This window comes from Callospermophilus lateralis, chromosome 3 (assembly GCF_048772815.1).
Source record: "Callospermophilus lateralis isolate mCalLat2 chromosome 3, mCalLat2.hap1, whole genome shotgun sequence".
Lineage (NCBI taxonomy): Eukaryota > Metazoa > Chordata > Mammalia > Rodentia > Sciuridae > Callospermophilus > Callospermophilus lateralis.
Window position 1 is genome coordinate 88,561,603 of NC_135307.1, and position 18,277 is coordinate 88,579,879.

Here is an 18,277-nt window from a genome sequence, read left to right on the forward strand (position 1 = left end):
CAGAGGTAGTCAAGTAGACAGATAAGCAGAGGTAGTCAAGTAGACAGCACAGAAAAGCTATAAGATGTTGGGCTTGCCTTATTTTTCTTTTTCAAACAAAAAATTTTATCTGCAAGGCAATCTTTCTTGGGCCAGATTAATGGTTCTAAACTAGCTCTTTAAAATAAGAGAATCTATGGACAATGAGGTATAAAGTTATGCCCCAAAATATGGATGTCTGTAAGTAACACTCGAAGAGTAAAAATCTGTTAATAATCACAATATCACAAATCAGTTAAATAAACCATGGGGAGTTCCTTTCCTGGAATCCAAGCAGCTGTTAAAAGAAGTGACATAATTTGAATATTCTTACATAAAATGATGTCTGAAATAAACTGTTATGTCAAAATATCAAGTTGTAGAAAATGTGTATGGCAATCACATTTCTGTTAGAAATGATGTTTGGAGAAATTTCTAAGGAGTCAGAGAAGCCCACTTAAAATTGTTACTAGTGACCCATTGAATCATTTACAACAGCTATTTTATTTTTAAAAAATATTTATTTTTTAGTTGTAGTTGGACACAATTCCTTTATTTTGTTTATTTATTTTTATGTGGTGCTGAGGATCGAACCCAGGTCCTCGCATGTGCTAGGTGAGCACTCTACTGCTGAGCCCCAGCCCCAGCCTCTCCAACAGCTATTTTATAACAGAGAATAGAACCAACAAAGATATTTATAACAAAAGAATAGTACACATCTTTTTTTTTTTTTTTTTTCTCTAGTTGCAAGATTCTGGGAGGCCTTAGGTGGCCTAATGGTACTGCCAGCATCCCTGGCTGAATCAGTGTGCAGCAGGACAAACCCTGGGAAGGGTCTAGTTCTGGGCAGCCCTGAGCTCTCTGCAGGTCCAAGATGGCAGCAGGGAGGCAGCAGAGTCAGCATTTCTGAAATGCCATGGGAAAAGGGCTTACTGGCCTCAGAAACCCTTTGTTTACCCCTGCCCCTGTCACGGCACCCTTGCAGGGCCTGCATAATTGCACTTCTGCTTGGTGAGCTATGGGGAGCTCACAGCCTAGCCATACTTGTGGTCATGACCCCAGACCACCACTGCTCAGCCTTGGCATGCCAGCACATCTCAAAATGGTTTTACTGGCTTGCTGTTCAAGAGGCTGCAAAGAGTTATTAGTGAGGTGTGACAGAAACAATTCATCTGCACATCACTTCCCTCCCAGCAGAGCCTTGTGGAAGCATCCTTTCTTCCACAGCCAGGATGAAGGGAGGTAGTTGACCTGCCCCTGTCACCACAGGAATCCATCCTAATACCCTCCCAACTACGCATTTCCTCTCTGTAAATCAATGTCCTCTGGTCTTCCTGACAGCCCCTTTCTTCAGGAGAGAGGGGAGGCAACAGGCCATCTGTAGAAACCACATGCCCAGGTCTGCAAACAACTGTAGCTTCAGCCTTGTCTGCTCAAGGCTGAAGAAGTCCATGCCATGGTTGAAATATTTTTGTTCTTCTTAGATCTACTCTGAATGCCTTACAGGCTGTTTCCACTGAGTTCTATGACAACTTGATCAATGTCTGACTTCTTCACCAGAACAAGAGCCCCTTGAGGGAAGAACTTGCACCGTCCCCAGTGAATAGCACAGCATCTGCTACCAAGTAGGTGCCCAGTAAAGGCTTGCTCAGTGAAAGGATGATACAAGGGCTGCTGGGGGATCCATGGAAGTGGGAGCAGGAAGGAGCTTGGGAGGCTTCTCTTCTCTCCCATGTCCAGCTTGCCTCCTCTGTTTTTTGTAATATGTGTCCAGGTGAATAGTTAGCAAGAGATATTTCCCCTCTCAAATGCTGGAGACTTATCAGAGCTGTGTACTAACAGATGACAGAGTTTAAAGGAATGAGGAGACTTTAGAAAGACCCCAGAAAGTTTCTCAGTTGAAATGCAGAGCCTGTGATGCTGACCCCCTGGTTGTTTCTTGGGGGCCCTTCAACTTATCCAGGGATGCTGTGAGGTGTCCTGGACAGTGGCTGTGCTAAAGGATGGGAAGAATATGACAGAGACCAGACATGGTGGTGCACGCCTGTAAACCTAGCAGCTCAGGAGGCTGAGGCAGGAGAAGCGTGAGTTCAAAGCCAGCCTCGGCAACTGTGAGGCAATAAGCAAATCAGTGAGACCCTGTCTCTAAACAAAATACAAAAAAAGAAAAAAGAAAGAAAGAAAAAAGAATATGATCCTCTTCCCATATCAGAGAGGATCTCAGACAGTCCTGCAGGAGGGCAGAGGGGGCAGGATGGAGCACTGACCTCGGCTGATGCGCTGCTTTTCCCCAGATAAGATGCCAGGGCTGTCAATGATGCTGATACTCTTCAGGACCTGATTGGGCAGCTGGGAGCACATGAACCTAGAAGAACCAGACAAAAAAGGCGGGGTCAGAACTGGGCCTCACAAAGGGCTCTAACTCCGGGTGCCCAGGGCTTTCTGGGCCCACTTATGTCTGTTAAGTGGGGGTGTAGAGGAGGTTGGAGGACACTAAAGAAGCTTGTAAAGTTGCCTGTACAGCAGGGGCTTTGAAAGAATGATGGCAACTCCACTGGTGCCACACAATGATGCCATCCTATGGGACAGGGTGTGGGAGGTAGGCTGGCTACTTACCACTCGATCTCTAACTGTTAACTTTCATTTGATCCTCATATTAACCTCCCGAGGAAAAAAATTACTATCACTTTGGGGTAACTAGCTCAGTGTCACTCAGAGCTAGATCTTACATCCAGGTCAACCTGACTCAAGTCCATGAGCCTCCCTTTCCTTCCTCCTTGCTCTTCCTGCCCAAGCATCCCTTCTCCTGTAGGAAATCCCATGACTCCTTTAGAGGGCACTTCCCCACTTGGCTACAGTACCCCAAACTCCCTGTCCTGTCCTGCCCATTCCCTGGGGTGAGGGCTGGAGGTATTGGGGCCTGTTTCCTTGTCTGGTTCCCCAAAATTCAGCACCCAATTCCTCTTTGGTTTTAGGTCCAGGGAAGGGCAGACACCTATGTGCAATGCCCCAAATCTTCTAGGTGTTTAGGAGTCCTAGAAGTTCCCTGGCAGCAGACAACTGGGCTGTGGCTGGGTCCTTGGATGAGCTTTTCTAAGCCTCTTTCCTATCTCTCACTTGACTGATGCCACTTCCTTCTTCTGACTGTAGTCCTTCCTGTTCTGGTTTTAGTCAGCTACCTTTGCGATGGCCTCATGGAAGCAGATTGGCGTAGGAGGAAAATTCTGGCCTGGGGGTTGGCAGACCTGGGCTCAGTTTCTTAGTCTTTGCCAATGATTTTCATGGGCCCTGGACAAGGGCCTCCCTCTTTGGACCTCAGTTTCCTTATGGGTGCTGAGACATTCTGGACCAGAAACTGGTGACGTTCTTTGTAGCTTTACCACTGTAAACTCTATGAGTAACAGCAGGAAGCACTTTGTTACTTCCAACAGAGGCAAGAGAGCCTGGTCTGGATCTTTGTTAGGTCCTGTGTATGTTTTAAGGAGGAAACAGGAGTGCCTCTCCTTTTCCTGTCCTATCAGTGGCCATCTTCTTTCTCTGTGTGGCAGAAAGCTTGAAAATACTCGATAACAGCTCAATTCTTCCATTCAGTGGAAGTGGTGGGGATTACTCACAAAGTAAGTATGCTGGGAATTCGGGACAGGGAGGCCGCCCAGCCTCCACAGTGCCTATGAACAGACTGATTCCACAGGCAGGGGAGGGCAGCCCAAGCCCAGATACCAATTTGACATTTCAACATCACTTTGCTTCAAGGTGCTCAGGACAAGTTTTTCCATACATTCTTTCCTATCTTTCCAAATCATCCCAGGAAGGCAGGGGAAAGGAGGATCCTTTCTCAGGTGGAAAACTTGCAGCACAAAGCAGGAAGACAACTTGAGGCCATGTGCTAATGCATGGCTGACTGGGGACTAGAGACCTAAACTTTCTTCCTTCTTTTTTTGCAGTCCTGGGGTTGAACCCAGGGCCTCACACAATGCTAGGCAAGCACTCTACCATGAACTACATTCCCAGCCTGCAACTTAGCATTTTTGATATCAGATGAGTAGAAAGCAACCCATTTAGTTAAATATGCAATGTTAAAAATAGAGGGTCAAGAGAGGCACATAATGTAATCCCAGCCACTTGGGGAGGCTAAGGCAGGAGGGTTGAGAGTTCAAACCTGGCATCAACAACTTAGTGAGGCCCTAAGCAACTCAGCAAGACCCTGTCTCTAACAAAATATTTTAAAAAGGACTGGGGTTGTGGCTCAGTGGTTAAACTCCCCTGGATTCAATCCCCGGTACCAAAAAAAAAAAAGCGGGGGGGGGGGGTTGAGTAAATTTAAAATAAATTGCTCATTTCTGCTTTTCCCTCCCCACCCCTGTACCCTGAACTACACTGCCCAATGCCAGGAAAGATTTGTGAGTAAAACATATAGGGATTGCCAAGCACCGTTTGTAAATTCACAGAGCAAAACACAACTAACTACCCAGTTGTCTAGAACTGAGGGAGAAACTGAGTTCTAAGCACATATGGGGTGGCCCCCATTTCTTGTCATTTCCTCCTTTCTATCAAGCAGCCCAAGACATCTGGTGATGCTAAACATATTGCACCTACATGAAACTATTTTTCACAAACTGTTCCCATGGGGAGGCTGATGTTTCTCCAAAACCACAAGCTCACACTCAGTATCAATTTTTCCAAAACATAAACCCTTAGATTTTGGTGTGTGGCTGACACAGGGATTCAATATTTACATACTGTTCACTCCCTGTGTATAAAGAAACGGCATTTTAACAGCTCCCAGGCGTCCCGACAACAGCAGAGGCTAAATGTGCGAACCAGAGAGAAAAAGTTCAGTGAGCTGATGTCACCACACGACACATAAGGGAGCCAGGCCAGGGGCCTAGACAACTGCCAAGGGGAGGAGAAGGAAGAGAGCGGCCCTTGGGGGCACATGAGAGGGGCCGCTGAAGTTGAGTGTGCAAAGCTGGATCCTACTCCATGAAAGAGCACGGGTGGGGTTGGGCAGGAGAGCACAGAGCACCAATGAGCACTCAGTCCCCAAGGCTGCCACAGCTGCACTGTAAAGCTAGAACCATAAAGTTTTCTACCACTGAGCCACATCTCCAGCCCACGGATGTATTCTCAAAAACCATTTAGCCAGGTATGGTGGTGCTACATGCCTAGAGTCCCAGAGACCTGGGAAGCCTAGGCAGAGGATCACAAGCTTGAGTCCAGCCTGGACAACTTAGTGAGATCTTCGCTTAAAATAGGAAAAATTTAGAGGACTGAGAGTACAGTTCAGTGGCCGAATGCTTTCCTTGCATGTGCCAAACCCAGGGTTAGATCCCTAGTACCACAAAAGAAAAAGCAAACAAATAAAAATCCACATTTTATTGTAATCAGAAAGTGCCTAATGCTTCTCTATCAATCATGTTTTACTCTCTGCATTCAGAAAGGAAGGTAGGAAGCAAGCTCACTTGTTGTATCCATCACAGTTGGTGCAGGCGAGGCCTGTGCCTTTCTGCTGAAATGTTTCCAAACACAGATTTGCTGTTCCAGGATGGATTTCCTACTCCTTCCTGAATGATTAACACAAAGTACATCTGTGCCTGGCCTTCTCCACATGAAATATGTGGACATGTGCTGGTTAGAACCATAGCTGACCTGATGAGCTTTGTATTCAAAAGTCAAAGAAGGGAAGGGAGGAACCAAGATTCTTTGCTGGGTCCCCATTCCATGTCACCTCCAAATCTAGGGAAGGTCGGGGTAGCAGAAAGAAGTGGTTGACACTCTAATGGCACAGGCTGTAAGGTTTTGGGCATGTTGCCAGGAGTCCTGACTCACAGTAAAGTGAGAGGCGAGAGAATAGATTACTTAAAATTGCTTCTCAATGCTAAAATTCCAAGTCAATGATCAATTTTTTTTTTTTCACAGATGAGGGTCTTTTTTTTTTTTTTTTTTTTGTGGTGCTGGGGATTAAACCCAGGGTCTTGTGCATGTGAAGCAAGCACTCTACCAACTGAGCTATAACCCCAGCCCCATAGATTTATGAGATTTTATAAATACCAAATAATCATATTAGATTCAATAATAATCAAATTTGGATCAAATTAGCCCTGAGGAGAATCAAACTTTTTAAAATGTAGTTCAGCTGAGGAAAGAGACAACTTTGTATAAAGAAAAAATGGCTTTAGAAGAGACATAACATAATGAGGCTTCTCCAACTAGAGGGCAGAAAGACTGGCTGGAAAGGAGAGTTCAGTGATCAGTTTTTCAAGAATTCAACTTGTAAAAGAACCTTAACACTGACTGAATTTTTAATGAAACAGTGATCTCTGTGGCATTTGTAAAAACAATAAACTAGCAGCAGCATTTACTGACCTCTTACTATGTGTCAGGTCTGTTCTAAGCATTTCCTCTGCACATGAACTCAAATCTTTCCACAATTCAAGGGGCCTATGGGCTGGGAGCTGTCATCTTATAAAGAAGACTGGGGCCCAGAGAGTCCACATGCTGTAACTTGCCAAATCCCATGGCCAACAAGAGACAGAACTGGGATACCTGGCAATTCTGCCTGTGGAGTCCAGGGTCTTAGCTATATGGCTACTAATACCTCATGCTTTTGAGGTAATAGTAGGGGAAAATGTCAGGTCCTCATCCCTGATACTTCTGGAGCTGACCGAAACACATTGGTGTCACCAGGACCTGTGTGCTCAGTATGCTGCTGGCTGGGTCCATTCCTTCTAACCTGCCTCCTCATGCTTTTGAATCATGATTTTTGTGTCCCTTTAGCACACACAGGGAAATATCTTGAAACATGAGTGACATGCCACAGTCCTGGAGCTCTTCTCCCAGGGGCTACCTTGTGGAGCTTGCTCTCTACCTGGTCGTATGGAGAGTAGGGGCAGTGAACAGAAGGCAGATGTGTGCTTTTACCAATTTCCCTCGTGTGGGTCTCTAAACCTCTCTGAGCAACTATTACAAGGTTATTATAACTATTATAACCTAGCTATTAGGCTGAAATAAATTTAAACTTACAGTGGCGAGAGTATAGAACTGTTTCAAAGCATTTCCTTTGACCCCAGCCCATTTTATTCACATGGGTAAAACCAGAGAAATTACACACCCATACTAAGTAGGAGAATAGGACACAGTCTATAAAAAAAGACTTTAACAATTAAATGTAATAATTATTACATGGTCCTGCCACAATGGCTGAGCTAACTTTCTAGTGCCCAGGAAGAACTGAAGTCCACATCTAAACTATATAAAAGCCCCTGGTTGCCCTTTGACTAAATCTTATGAAATTATCACTTTGAAAGGTAAAAGATGGTTGAAGCCTGGTGATTTCACATGGTTCAACCTAAACAGTTACTTTTATAAATCCTCTCCTGATGGCCAGTGGTGAAAACTGGGTGCAATGCATCAGCCTGGAGGATCTGTCTGAGCCCAGGGAGTACAGCTAGTTTTCTGGAATGCTGGACCCGTATAGGCAGCTGCCAAACAAGAACAATGATCTGGAAGTCACTTCAAGTCCCAAGGTTAAAAATTAACAGGAAAAGCTTTGGCAGTTTATTGTGGTTATTATGACAAATGTACTACAAAACATAAGCAAAACATAAAACAGTTATCCTTTCAGATTTAAATAAAATTTTTTTTTTCTGCTGTGTCCAGAGTGATTCTTGGCAAAAGCCTGTTTTCCTTAATTTCTGCAGCTAAATTAGGTGGAGAAGTCAGTGTGTGTGTCTTCCCCAAGTTGTGGACATATGGCAAGTCATTTTTAAAAAATTTCCCAATGGGCCAGGCACAGTGGTGCACACTTGTAATCCCAGTGGCTCAGGAGACTGAGGCAGGAGGATTGAGAGTTCAAAGCCAGCCTCAGCAATTTAGCAAGGCCCTAAGCAACTCAGTTAGACCCTGTCTCTAAATAAAATATATAAAAGAGCTGGGAATGTGGCTCAGCAGTTAAACACTTTGGAGTTCAATCTCTAGTACTCCCCCCACCCCCAACCAAAAAAAATTCCCAATGGTAAATAAGTGATTAATAAGTGACTAAATATCTAAAACTCAAATAATTAATATTGAATGAACCCTCATTTATTTACATAGAGGTAACAAATGAAGTACAAGTCCAAAACCATACCTGTGTGTTCTATGATGGGCAAATTATCACACAAACCTAAGACAGTGGTTTTCACCATCACCATGAACCATCATCAGGTCTGCCTAAAATGACAGTGCACTGGAGGGACAGTTTAGACTCCTTCAATTCAAAAGGAAGTTTCAAAAATTTAAATCCTAGGGCAAGCGATCAAAGTTATTTTTTAAAAATGGAATTTCTTTTGTGAGAGACTACAATTAAAAATAAAATACCAGATTTTAAGACTAAACACAATATCTCTTAACTATCTGGATTAAAAATTATTTCTAATTTTTATAAAAGTAGACTGTGGGGAAAACAACATGCAATTCAGAAGCAGACTGCATGGGAAAATGTCGGTCCTCATCCCTGATATTTCTGGAACTGACTGAAATGCACTGGGGTCGCCAGGGGCTGTGTGCTCAGCATGCAGCTGGCTGGGTCCATTCCTCCTGGGGTGACCTGCCTCCTGATATACTGTAAAATGTCAATAACCCACTGCAATGGTGCCACTCCAAAAAAGGTGGACCATGGGACTCCTCTCTCAAGGGAAGCAATGGTGAAATTGTTTTTGTTTTTTTTTTTAAGGAAAAAAATATCTTTTTTCAGAGATGAAATGATTTAGATTATCAGGTGTGACCTTCACATTGCATTGTCTTATAACGAGCTTTTGGGGGACAGCCCATAGCTAAACTAAAATAATAGGCCTTGATTTACACATCTACCAAACATGGTGAAGTTTCAGAACTCCTTTTTTTGTAGACTCAACTCCTCCTTTTATCGTTCAAGTGTGAACAATTCTATAATTTGCACCTGTCTTTTCAGGAATTCATCTTCATTTCTCAGAAATGCACCACAGACCTCTGCTAGCCTCTTCAAAAATCAGCCCGGGAGACTGAGATTCAGGCTCCACTGGATTTGCTTAATGATGGATGGTGGTGTTCCAAGCATCACCTGGTTCTACCTTGTGAAATACTTGACTCTTCTACTGTTCCCAGAAGGATGCTGAAAAACCAGCCTCTACCTCAGAGCAAAGCCTGTCCAAGGAAGGGACATCACCTTTGTCCTTGGAAAGACCCACAGAGCACTCCTAGGCACATTCCCACCCTGTTAAGTTGTTTATCTACAAATAACAGGAGAGATCTGCTGCACCAGGTGTCCCTGACTCAGTCAGGCTAGGTGGGGATCCATAGCAACCCCCTAGCAGCCACCAATCAGCATGAGACAGGGAAATACCTGGGATGCCAGATGACCCTCCCAGTAGTTTATGGTAGTTGATTACGTGTTGGGAAACCATGTAGTTCAGCAGCACGTACACCCCTCTTGGCTTAAACCAATCAGTTCAAATAATCCCCCTCTTGTAGTAACCAATCACCCCTACCCAACTTGTTCCTGCCAGTGAATGTGCTAATCATGTTTTAGAGTTGTTATTTGATTTTCCCAAGGTGTGTGATGATTTGCTAAGAGATGCTATGATGTATGTGAAGTCCCTGCCTTCCCTAAAGAGTGTATAAAACTGCTGCAAACCCTGGGGTTGGGGCCTCTTAGCGTCACCAGTTGCTGTGTGTGTGCGCGCGGAGGACCAAGCTAGCTAACAATAAACACCTCTTTGCTGTTTACATCGATCTTGGTCTCTGGTGGTCTTTTGGGGGTCCCGAATCCGAGCATAACAATGCTACAGTCATGTAAGTGTGATTGAGCGCCCTGTGCCAACTGACACTCTTTCTTAAATAAGAGCTTTTGTGAAGCAGTAATGTCACGCAGATACCGTCACTGCTTGATCAGACTGTCTGCTCTAACATGTGCTATGAATTTCCATGAGGCACATCCCTTACACGTAAGCCTTTGTCAGTGCTTAGCTAGGCACAGGGTGGTAAACAGGAAGGGGAAACCTGAATTCTAGTCCTGATTCTGCCTGGTTTTGACAGCCTCTTCTTGAATAAACATTTTTTTTCTGCTTCTAGTTTTCTTACCTATGAATTGGACATTGTGTTGTCTATCAACCCCTCAAGCATTATGTAGATGAAACTATGTGAACTACACCTTGGGGAACAATCACTATCATCTCTACCATCTCTGCTGGAAGGCAATTTTGGGGATAGCCCTGAAGTTAAACAGGGGCAGTAGGCAAGGACTCAATCCTAATGCCATTCCATTGGGCAGCTCAGTATTATCTATGGAGAGACTCTCTGGACAGATGGCCTGGGATCCAGTCCCAACACTGCTACTTATTGGGGAGTGACCCAATGGAAATTAACTCCTCTATGCCTCAATTCCTCTTCTGTATCTTGGGTATAATGGTAAAAGCCATGCCAAAGGATTTTTATGAGAATTTAAAGCCAAAACACCTCAACTTTCTGTGTTTAATATACAAGTAAAGTTTGGAACAGTACCTGACGCATGGTAAATATCATATAATTATTTCCTCTTATTGTGCATATTATTCTAAACTCAATTAATAGTTGATAATATAATGCATGAATTATTTCCAGCAAGTTTTAAATTCTGAGATAACATTGCTATTCAAAATCCTTCCTGAATACTTCCATACTTATCTGCTGTGTGTTTGAGATTTGAAAAACACACAGTTTTTATTAGGAAAGTAAATCATTTGCCCAAGTCAGACAGGCCAATAACTACTTTTCCTGCTTTTGCCTTTGTGAATACATAAAATGAGAATTTGAAAAAAGTGGCAGCTTATTTCTTTTTTAAACCTTTGCCAGGCAAAAAAGTACAAGACAAAGGGCCGTGGTAATGAAACCTTAATATTCCAGAGCAGTCTTTCAGGGGGATGGATCCTGTGCCTTGTACTTTCCAGAGCCACCGGAACCTCCCAGGGCCAGTCCTGGGACAGGAAGTCTGAGCTGTTGCCTGCCCCCTGTGCAGCGTTCAGGGATGCCCTGATGGGGGTGCTTCCTGTACTACTTCCCCTCAATGCTATTGCACACAACCCAGGAGATTCAGGGAGTTGATACTCTGAGGCTCTCCCACCTTGGGCTCAGCCTCTGCTTCTCTCACAAGAAGAAGCTGCCACATAGTTGCTCTGGAGTTAAAGGGTAAGCTCCTCTTGGAGAAGAGAATCCTGAGTGGCAATGGGGAAGTCATCTGGACAGTGTTCTGCAAGTCACTGTTAGTAATAAGATGGAACTTCTCCATGACTCCATTCACGTCGTCGTACGCTCCTGCTCATCCCACTGCCAAGTTCCCTTGCTGCTGCTTGGAAGTTTTCTTTGATTTGCAACAGAGAGCATCTAGATGCCTAGAGTGCATCTGTTTTCTGTGAAAACTTTTTCATAGAAGGCACCCGTGGAGGCTGCCATGACCGCACTCAGCAGCGCTGCTGCATAGTGTTAGGCACATGTTTATTCCAGCATCCATGTGAATGGTGCCCCCTGGAGTTGTGCAAGGAGGCACCTCAGCCTTTGGGAGGGCAGCAGTCAGCAGGGAGTATCCGATCCTATTTTTAGAAACATCTAGAAAGGAGAAGTACAGCTCAAGCTGCTGTCAGTCTGTCAGAGCCAATCCTACTTCCTCTCCCGAAACAGGCTAGAACTGCTCTTCCAGCTTTCCTCTTCCTATGACTGACGTGTTCCCTCAATCTCTAACGTGTTCCCCCAATCTCTAAAGCTAGACATGCAAAAGAAAAAAATGGAGAGGCAGGTGGAGGCTGATAAGGAAGAAGAAAAGGGGTTTTAAAAACAAAGTAAGTATGGACATTTTAATAATATCAGTTCTTTCCATCCATGAACATGATTTCTTGGATAGGACCCCAAAAGCATAGGAAACAAAAGCAAAAACTGATAAGCAGGATTACTTCAAACTAAAAGCATCTGTACAGCAAAGGAAACAATCAAACCAAGTGAAGAGACAACCTACAGAATGTGAAAAACTATTTGCCAGCTATTCATCTGACAGAGGTTCAATACCCAGAATATACAAAGAACTCTAAAAACTTAACAGCTGGTGGCACATGTCTGTAATCCCAGGAGCTAAGGAGGCTGAAGCAGGAGAATCTCAAGTTCAAAGCCAGCTTTAGCGAGGCCCTAAGCAACTTAGGGAGACCCTGTCTCAAAAATTAAAAATAAAAAGAATTGGCAATGTGGTTTAGGGGTTAAGACTTCCTGGATTAAATCCCTAGTACCAAAACAAAACAAAAAACATGCACACACAAAACCCAAACAAAAACTTAACAACAAAAAAACAAGTAATCCAGTTAAAAAATTTTATGGTCTGAATAGACATTTCTCAAAAGAAGAAACACAAATGGCCAATAACTGTGTGAAAAAATGCTCAACATTATTAGCCAATAAGGTAATAAGAATCAAAACAATGAGAACCATCTCACTCCAGTTAGGTGACTATTACCCAGAACAAAGAACAAACAAGCAAACAAACAACAATAACCACCAAATGCTGGCAAGGATGTGGGAGAAAAAGTATTATACACTGCTTGTGGGAAGGTAAACTGATACAGCCATTATGGAATACCATATGGAAGTTTCTAAAAAAACTAAAAGTAGATCTACCATATGTTCCAGCTACATCACTCCTGGGTACAGATTCAAAGGAAATGAAGTCAGCATACAACAAGAGATCCTGAATGCCCTTGTTTATTGCAGCACTCTTCACAATAGTTAATATATGGAATCAGTTCAGCTGCCTATCAAAAAATATACATATATGTATATATACACACACATATATGTGTATTATTTTGTCATAAAGAGGAATAGAATTCTGTCATGTGCAGCAAAATGGACGGAATGGAAGACATCATGTTAACCAAAATAAACCAGACACAGAAAGACAAGTATCTCAAGTTTTCTCTTATATATGAAAACTAAATAAAAACAAAATCATAAACAGTCAGTGGGGGGGCACAAAAAAAAGAAAGGCAGGCTAGGAGTAGCAAACAGGTAGGGAAAGTCATAACAGCAGAATGTGTGCTAAGGCAGAGCTGCAGATGAGGCTGGGTCGCTCTCCCCACCCAGTGCCAACACCCACTGACTTCACTGGGAACTCTGCTGAAAGATTATGGGGATGGTACAAATAAAACACATCTCTAATTAAGATGGAATTAATCCCACAACTTTTTTTAAAAAATACTTTTTTCAGTTGTAGATGGACACAATATTTTATTTTTATGTGGTGCTGAGGATGGAATTCAGTGCTTTCCACATGTGAGGTGAGCACTCATACCACTGAGCTACAACCTCACAAAGTTGTGCCCTAATCCCACAACTTTGTATCTATAAAATAATAAAATTAATGTTTTTTGATTTTACTCTATTTCCCCTGCCCGCCATAGAACAAGGAAGCAGCTCAAAGTACCATAACCAAAACAAAAGGAATAGCCAGGGAGGTGAGGTGACCTATCCTGAGTCAGCAGACTAAATTCAGATGTCAGAAGAAACTTAGGTGTTCCCTGGGATAAGCCCCCTGACTGCAGGAAGCCCGGGCACTTCGTGGCATTCAGCCACTACTTAACATGACTAGAGACAGGACAACCTGATCCATTTCAATTTATTAGAAACTGTTCTGTGAAGTCTTATAAATGTCCAGTCTTGGGACTTAGCTCTGGTCAACGAAGCCACCCAGAACAGGTATAAATATTGATGTCCTCTGGTAGACTAACAGATATTTGAACACAACTAGCATATTCTCTATGACTTTTCTCTTCTAGAAACTGTTGTTCTATTTTTGAATCTTTACATGCAATTGGCAATAAAAAAAGTTTAAACATCTTGACCAAAAATGACAGTTTGCTGATCCTTACCGATTCAGGAAGGCATTTCCAAAGCGACTAAGCTTCCGAAATGGCTTTTTGGGGTCCACGACTAATGCATTCCCAGGGGTACTGCCCTCAGTCTCCCCATACATCACAGCGATGAAGGAATCGGTGGTGGGCTCTGGACCAATCCTCATGCCTGGGAAATCCTGCTCCAGTAGGTATCTGGGAAAAGGGAAAGGAAAAGAAAGCAGAGCAGCTGTCACAAAATGAGAGGTCAGAAAGCTGCCTGGGATTATCAATGTTTTACATAATCATTTAAAAATTTGAAAATATTAACTTTAAGAAAAGGAGAGAAATCGGCCCTTAAAGCTTGAAATTTTTTTGAAGTATTTTTTTCCACCATTATGAGGAACCTGGTGATAGAGTCAGACTTCTTGTGGACTTAATTAGGCCTTCTAAAGGTGTTCCTGCTCAGCACAGCAATTCTTGTTTGTGATTCCACTGATGCAGCAGAAGCCACCAAGAGAAGCGCCTGCCCCATGGCTCCTGTGCTCAGGCTCCTGCTCAGGCTCACTTCAACTGAGTTGCAAGCAGGCACAGCTTCTCTGTGGTCCCCAGGCATCCTGTGCCTGCAGTCATCATGGTGCTCACCATGTTACTGCACTCGTCTGTTTGTGGGCTCCACAAGGCATTTGGGTGACGGGGGCCTGAGGAATGGGGCTCATGGTACAGTGCTTGTCTGGTATATTTGAGATCCTGTGTTTGATCCCCAGCACCACAAAACAATGAAAAAAAATAAAGGGGACAGAGTCCTGTCCCAGCCCAGCCCAGCCAGAGGGATGGATGATCATTCACCTAGGGAAGGAAGGGTTCAAGGAAGAAAACCTGCATGAGTTTCTGCAGCTCCCCACTGAAACAAACAATTTGGTCCTAAACTATTTGTTTTTAAAAGTCTTGATTGGCCCAGGGATAGAAGGAAAGAACCAAATATCAAATGTCAAACACAATTTTACCATCTTTATAAGAATGAGAAATGAAGCTACCCTTTAAACTGTTTTCTATGTAAAGAAAATAGAAATTGATTAACAATCTTAGTAGGCAATAAACCTTTAATTGGTGTGATGCTAGTTTTAACTTTGCCCAAAGTATCTACATTTCTGTGAAGTTGTGGAGCCCTAGAATAGATACATCATTTCAAAGTGTTCCCTAAATCAAGAGTAATTATGGAAAAAAAGTCACCTGGTGTTTACTAAGAAGGCACAAAGCCTTCTCTTTGCACTATGACTTAGTCTTTACAACATTCTGGGGTGGGTGATAACACTATCCTCATTTTGAAGGTGAGAACATTGAGGCATCAGAGGCTAAGTAACTTGCCTGAGGTCACACAAGAAATGTTTGAGAGGAAGTTGAATGCAGGCAGTTTGACTTCTGAATTTGAGCTCTCTTTTTTGTTTTTGCTTTGTTTTGAGAAGGATCTTGCTATGTTGCCCAGGCTGGCCTTAAACTCCTGGTCTTAGGTAATCCTCCCACCTTGGTCTCCTGAGTAGGTAGGACTACAGGTTTATGCCACTGTGCCCAGTTCTCCAGATGGGTTTAAACTTGGCCTTGAGTGAGTGGCTTGCTCAGAGATGAGCATAAGGGACCTTCAAGACCCTCACCCAGGGTATGCCACTGAGTATAAGGCTTCCTCTATTTTCTCTAATTAAGGGAAAAGGGCTCTCCAAACTGTCCCCCGTGCAGTTCTCTGGCCTCCGTGATGATGCAGGCCAGTTCTCCCCATCCTCTCTAGAGAGAAGTTGGATTAAGAATGTGCTATTGTTTCAAAGCATGTTCATATAAAATTTAATATTGTTTTTCAAAACTCTTTCAATGAAAACCTTAGTGCATCTAAGATCCCAGTAAATATCCTCAGGAGCACAAATGTCCTCATTTATAAATTCTTTAAAAATTACACACAAATCGTAGGAGCATTGGTACAAGTGACTGGGAGAATGTCTCTCAGTCTGTGAAACTGTAGCCTTCAAAGTGTCTCCAGAGCATGAGGATTTCAAATGCCCAGATGAATATGGAATTCAGGCTCACAGCCACTCTGGGATCTCAAGTCTGAAGTCATTTGGCAGCAAAGCTAGAATTCAAAGTTTCATTGCATACCCTGCAATGTCCAGTTTAATTTCTATGCCCTGTGGCTGGGATGAGGGTAGGACCTGAGGCCCTGGGAAGAAACTGAGAAAGGGAGCCAGTGCTGAGCTCCCTGAGGCACACAGTTCCCAACTCACAAAAGGGTCATGTCCAAGGGTTGGTTTGACACCTAATAGTCCCAGTTCCATAGGCTCAGTGTTAACAGAGGAAGGTGGCTGGACCAGCCAGCCTAAAAAAGATCACACATACAGTAAAACAGACAACCAGACAAGAGGTGTACCATCAGCTTCTGGGATAAGGACACAGGGTTGAGTCTCACCCTGAGTGACTTGCTGCCATAGGGCTCCTCCTCCGCACCTTCCCCAGATATGGGCAGGAGGAAGTCCTTCAGGTTCCAGACCCGGGAAAAAAAAATGGGCCTTGGGCAGGAATAAGAGGGCATGTGCATGGTATAGTAAGGCAGTGGGTCCCCAGTTGGACAACTCATGTGTAAAGTGTATTTAAGTTGATGACCACTGTGGAGAAGTTACTGAATTATCTTCTGAAGTTTCACTTATATAAGAGCACAGCAAATTCTATTAATTTTGAATAACAAGAGTTTCAGGGGAAAACCTCAATTATAAAATTATTTAAAGAAGAGCAGGTGTTTCCTACTTTCAAGTTTATGCGACAATAAAAGCTAGAGTTTCCTAAGTAGCTAGCCTGCCAGACAACTTTAATGTCAATTTATTTTTAAAGCAGGCTGCAAACATGAAACAATGCAAAGTACAAGGGGCCCCCTCAATGGTGACCTTGGTGAATTATTCAGTCTCTGGGTCCCAGATACAGAGGAAGAACTAGGAGGAATCACTGCACTATAAAACTTGCTTAGGTTATTAATTTGTTTAGTGATACTTTCTCCCAAAGGTAATAAAAAGTCAAAATTCAATGTTCAATTTCATTATCAAAATAATACAAATTAAAGACATAGAATATTAACAATTTTTTTTAAAAAAACATAATACTGAATGCCAGTGAGGGTCTTATGAAATACACATCCTTAGCTATGTTGGTGGAGAACAGTTGGTATGATCTTACTGCAAAGGAATTTGCAGGATAAGGAGTATTTATATCAGGGAGCCCTTATGAGTTTGTTGCCTGTCACCTACTATGGGGGTGAGTTGTGGGCCTATTTTCTCTTTTCCCATGGATTATCACTTTCTGCAGGGCACAACCTACAGATTCAGAACTTTAGACCTCAGTCTTTGGAGTCATTTTATCTAACCCCTTATCTTTACAGGGGAAGAGAGTATGGATTAGTGCAGGAAAGTGACTTATTGTTGGTCAGACTCAGTGGCCACAGGACCCGGAGCCCCTTCCTTCTGGCCCAAGGCTTTTGCTCTTGCGTCAGGCTCAGCCCCATGACCTTGAGACCCTCCTAGGTCCCCAGCTCACTGGCACCCTCAGTAGGACCTGTCAGACACATGAGTTAATATAACTCTAAGCTGACTGCTCTGAAGTGTCCACTGACATGCAGACATGCCACACTGCTGGACAGGCAGGCACATGTCAAAGCAGCAAGGAAACTAAAAACAACCAAGATAATGACGTGGAAAAAGTGACATTGAAGTGATGAAGTTCAAAATAGCAACCTGGAAGGGAAGGGTTGGAGGGGATCCTGAGGTATTATGGACCCTAGAGGATTAGCCTTGCAGCCACATGGACCAGGCTGATCCACTGTTTAAACCCTTTTATGAACCCCTCAGGGGCTTTCCTAAAACTAGGAGTCCCAGGGATTCTGTGGGTTATCTACAATAACAAAAGTTCAAAGAACAAGGGGCCACAGGAAAACTACAGAAAATAATCCACCACGACTCTAAGCTGAGCAGCCCACTCCACAGGCATCCTGTATGTTAGAGGCTTGATTCTTGTCCTTGGAGAGACTGTGCTCCCCTTTCCTGTGTTCTCAGGGAGGCCTGCCAATTCAAGTGGTGATTACTCTGAGGTATTTGAGCCAAGCCATTAACATAAAAAGGTACGGACATTTGGATTCCAAGCAGCTGTGCGGAAGAGGCAGGGTGGACAGGAGACCTGACCTCTCCTTGTCCCTGTCCAACAAGGTCCCCAATCCAGCCTCATCCAAGTGGCTCCTGGGCACATGAGCTGCCAAAGCTACACTCAAGGAGTTGCTTTTTTTTTTTTTAAAGAGAGAGTGAGAGAATTTTAGTATTTATTTTTTAGTATTTGGCGGACACAACATCTTTGTTTGTATGTGGTGCTGAGGA

General features: G+C 43.4%; 1 protein-coding gene across 1 annotated transcript in view; it reads right to left on the minus strand.

The window, feature by feature from the left end:
- Positions 1-18,277, minus strand: part of Ehd4 (EH domain containing 4) — an 89,024-nt gene that overhangs the window by 52,922 nt on the left and 17,825 nt on the right. The window contains exons 2-3 of the mRNA XM_076848505.1: positions 13,920-14,096; positions 2,286-2,383 (exon numbers count right to left, since the gene is read on the minus strand). Coding sequence (XP_076704620.1) covers positions 2,286-2,383; positions 13,920-14,096 — 275 coding nt within the window. The remainder of the gene's footprint in view (positions 1-2,285; positions 2,384-13,919; positions 14,097-18,277) is intronic.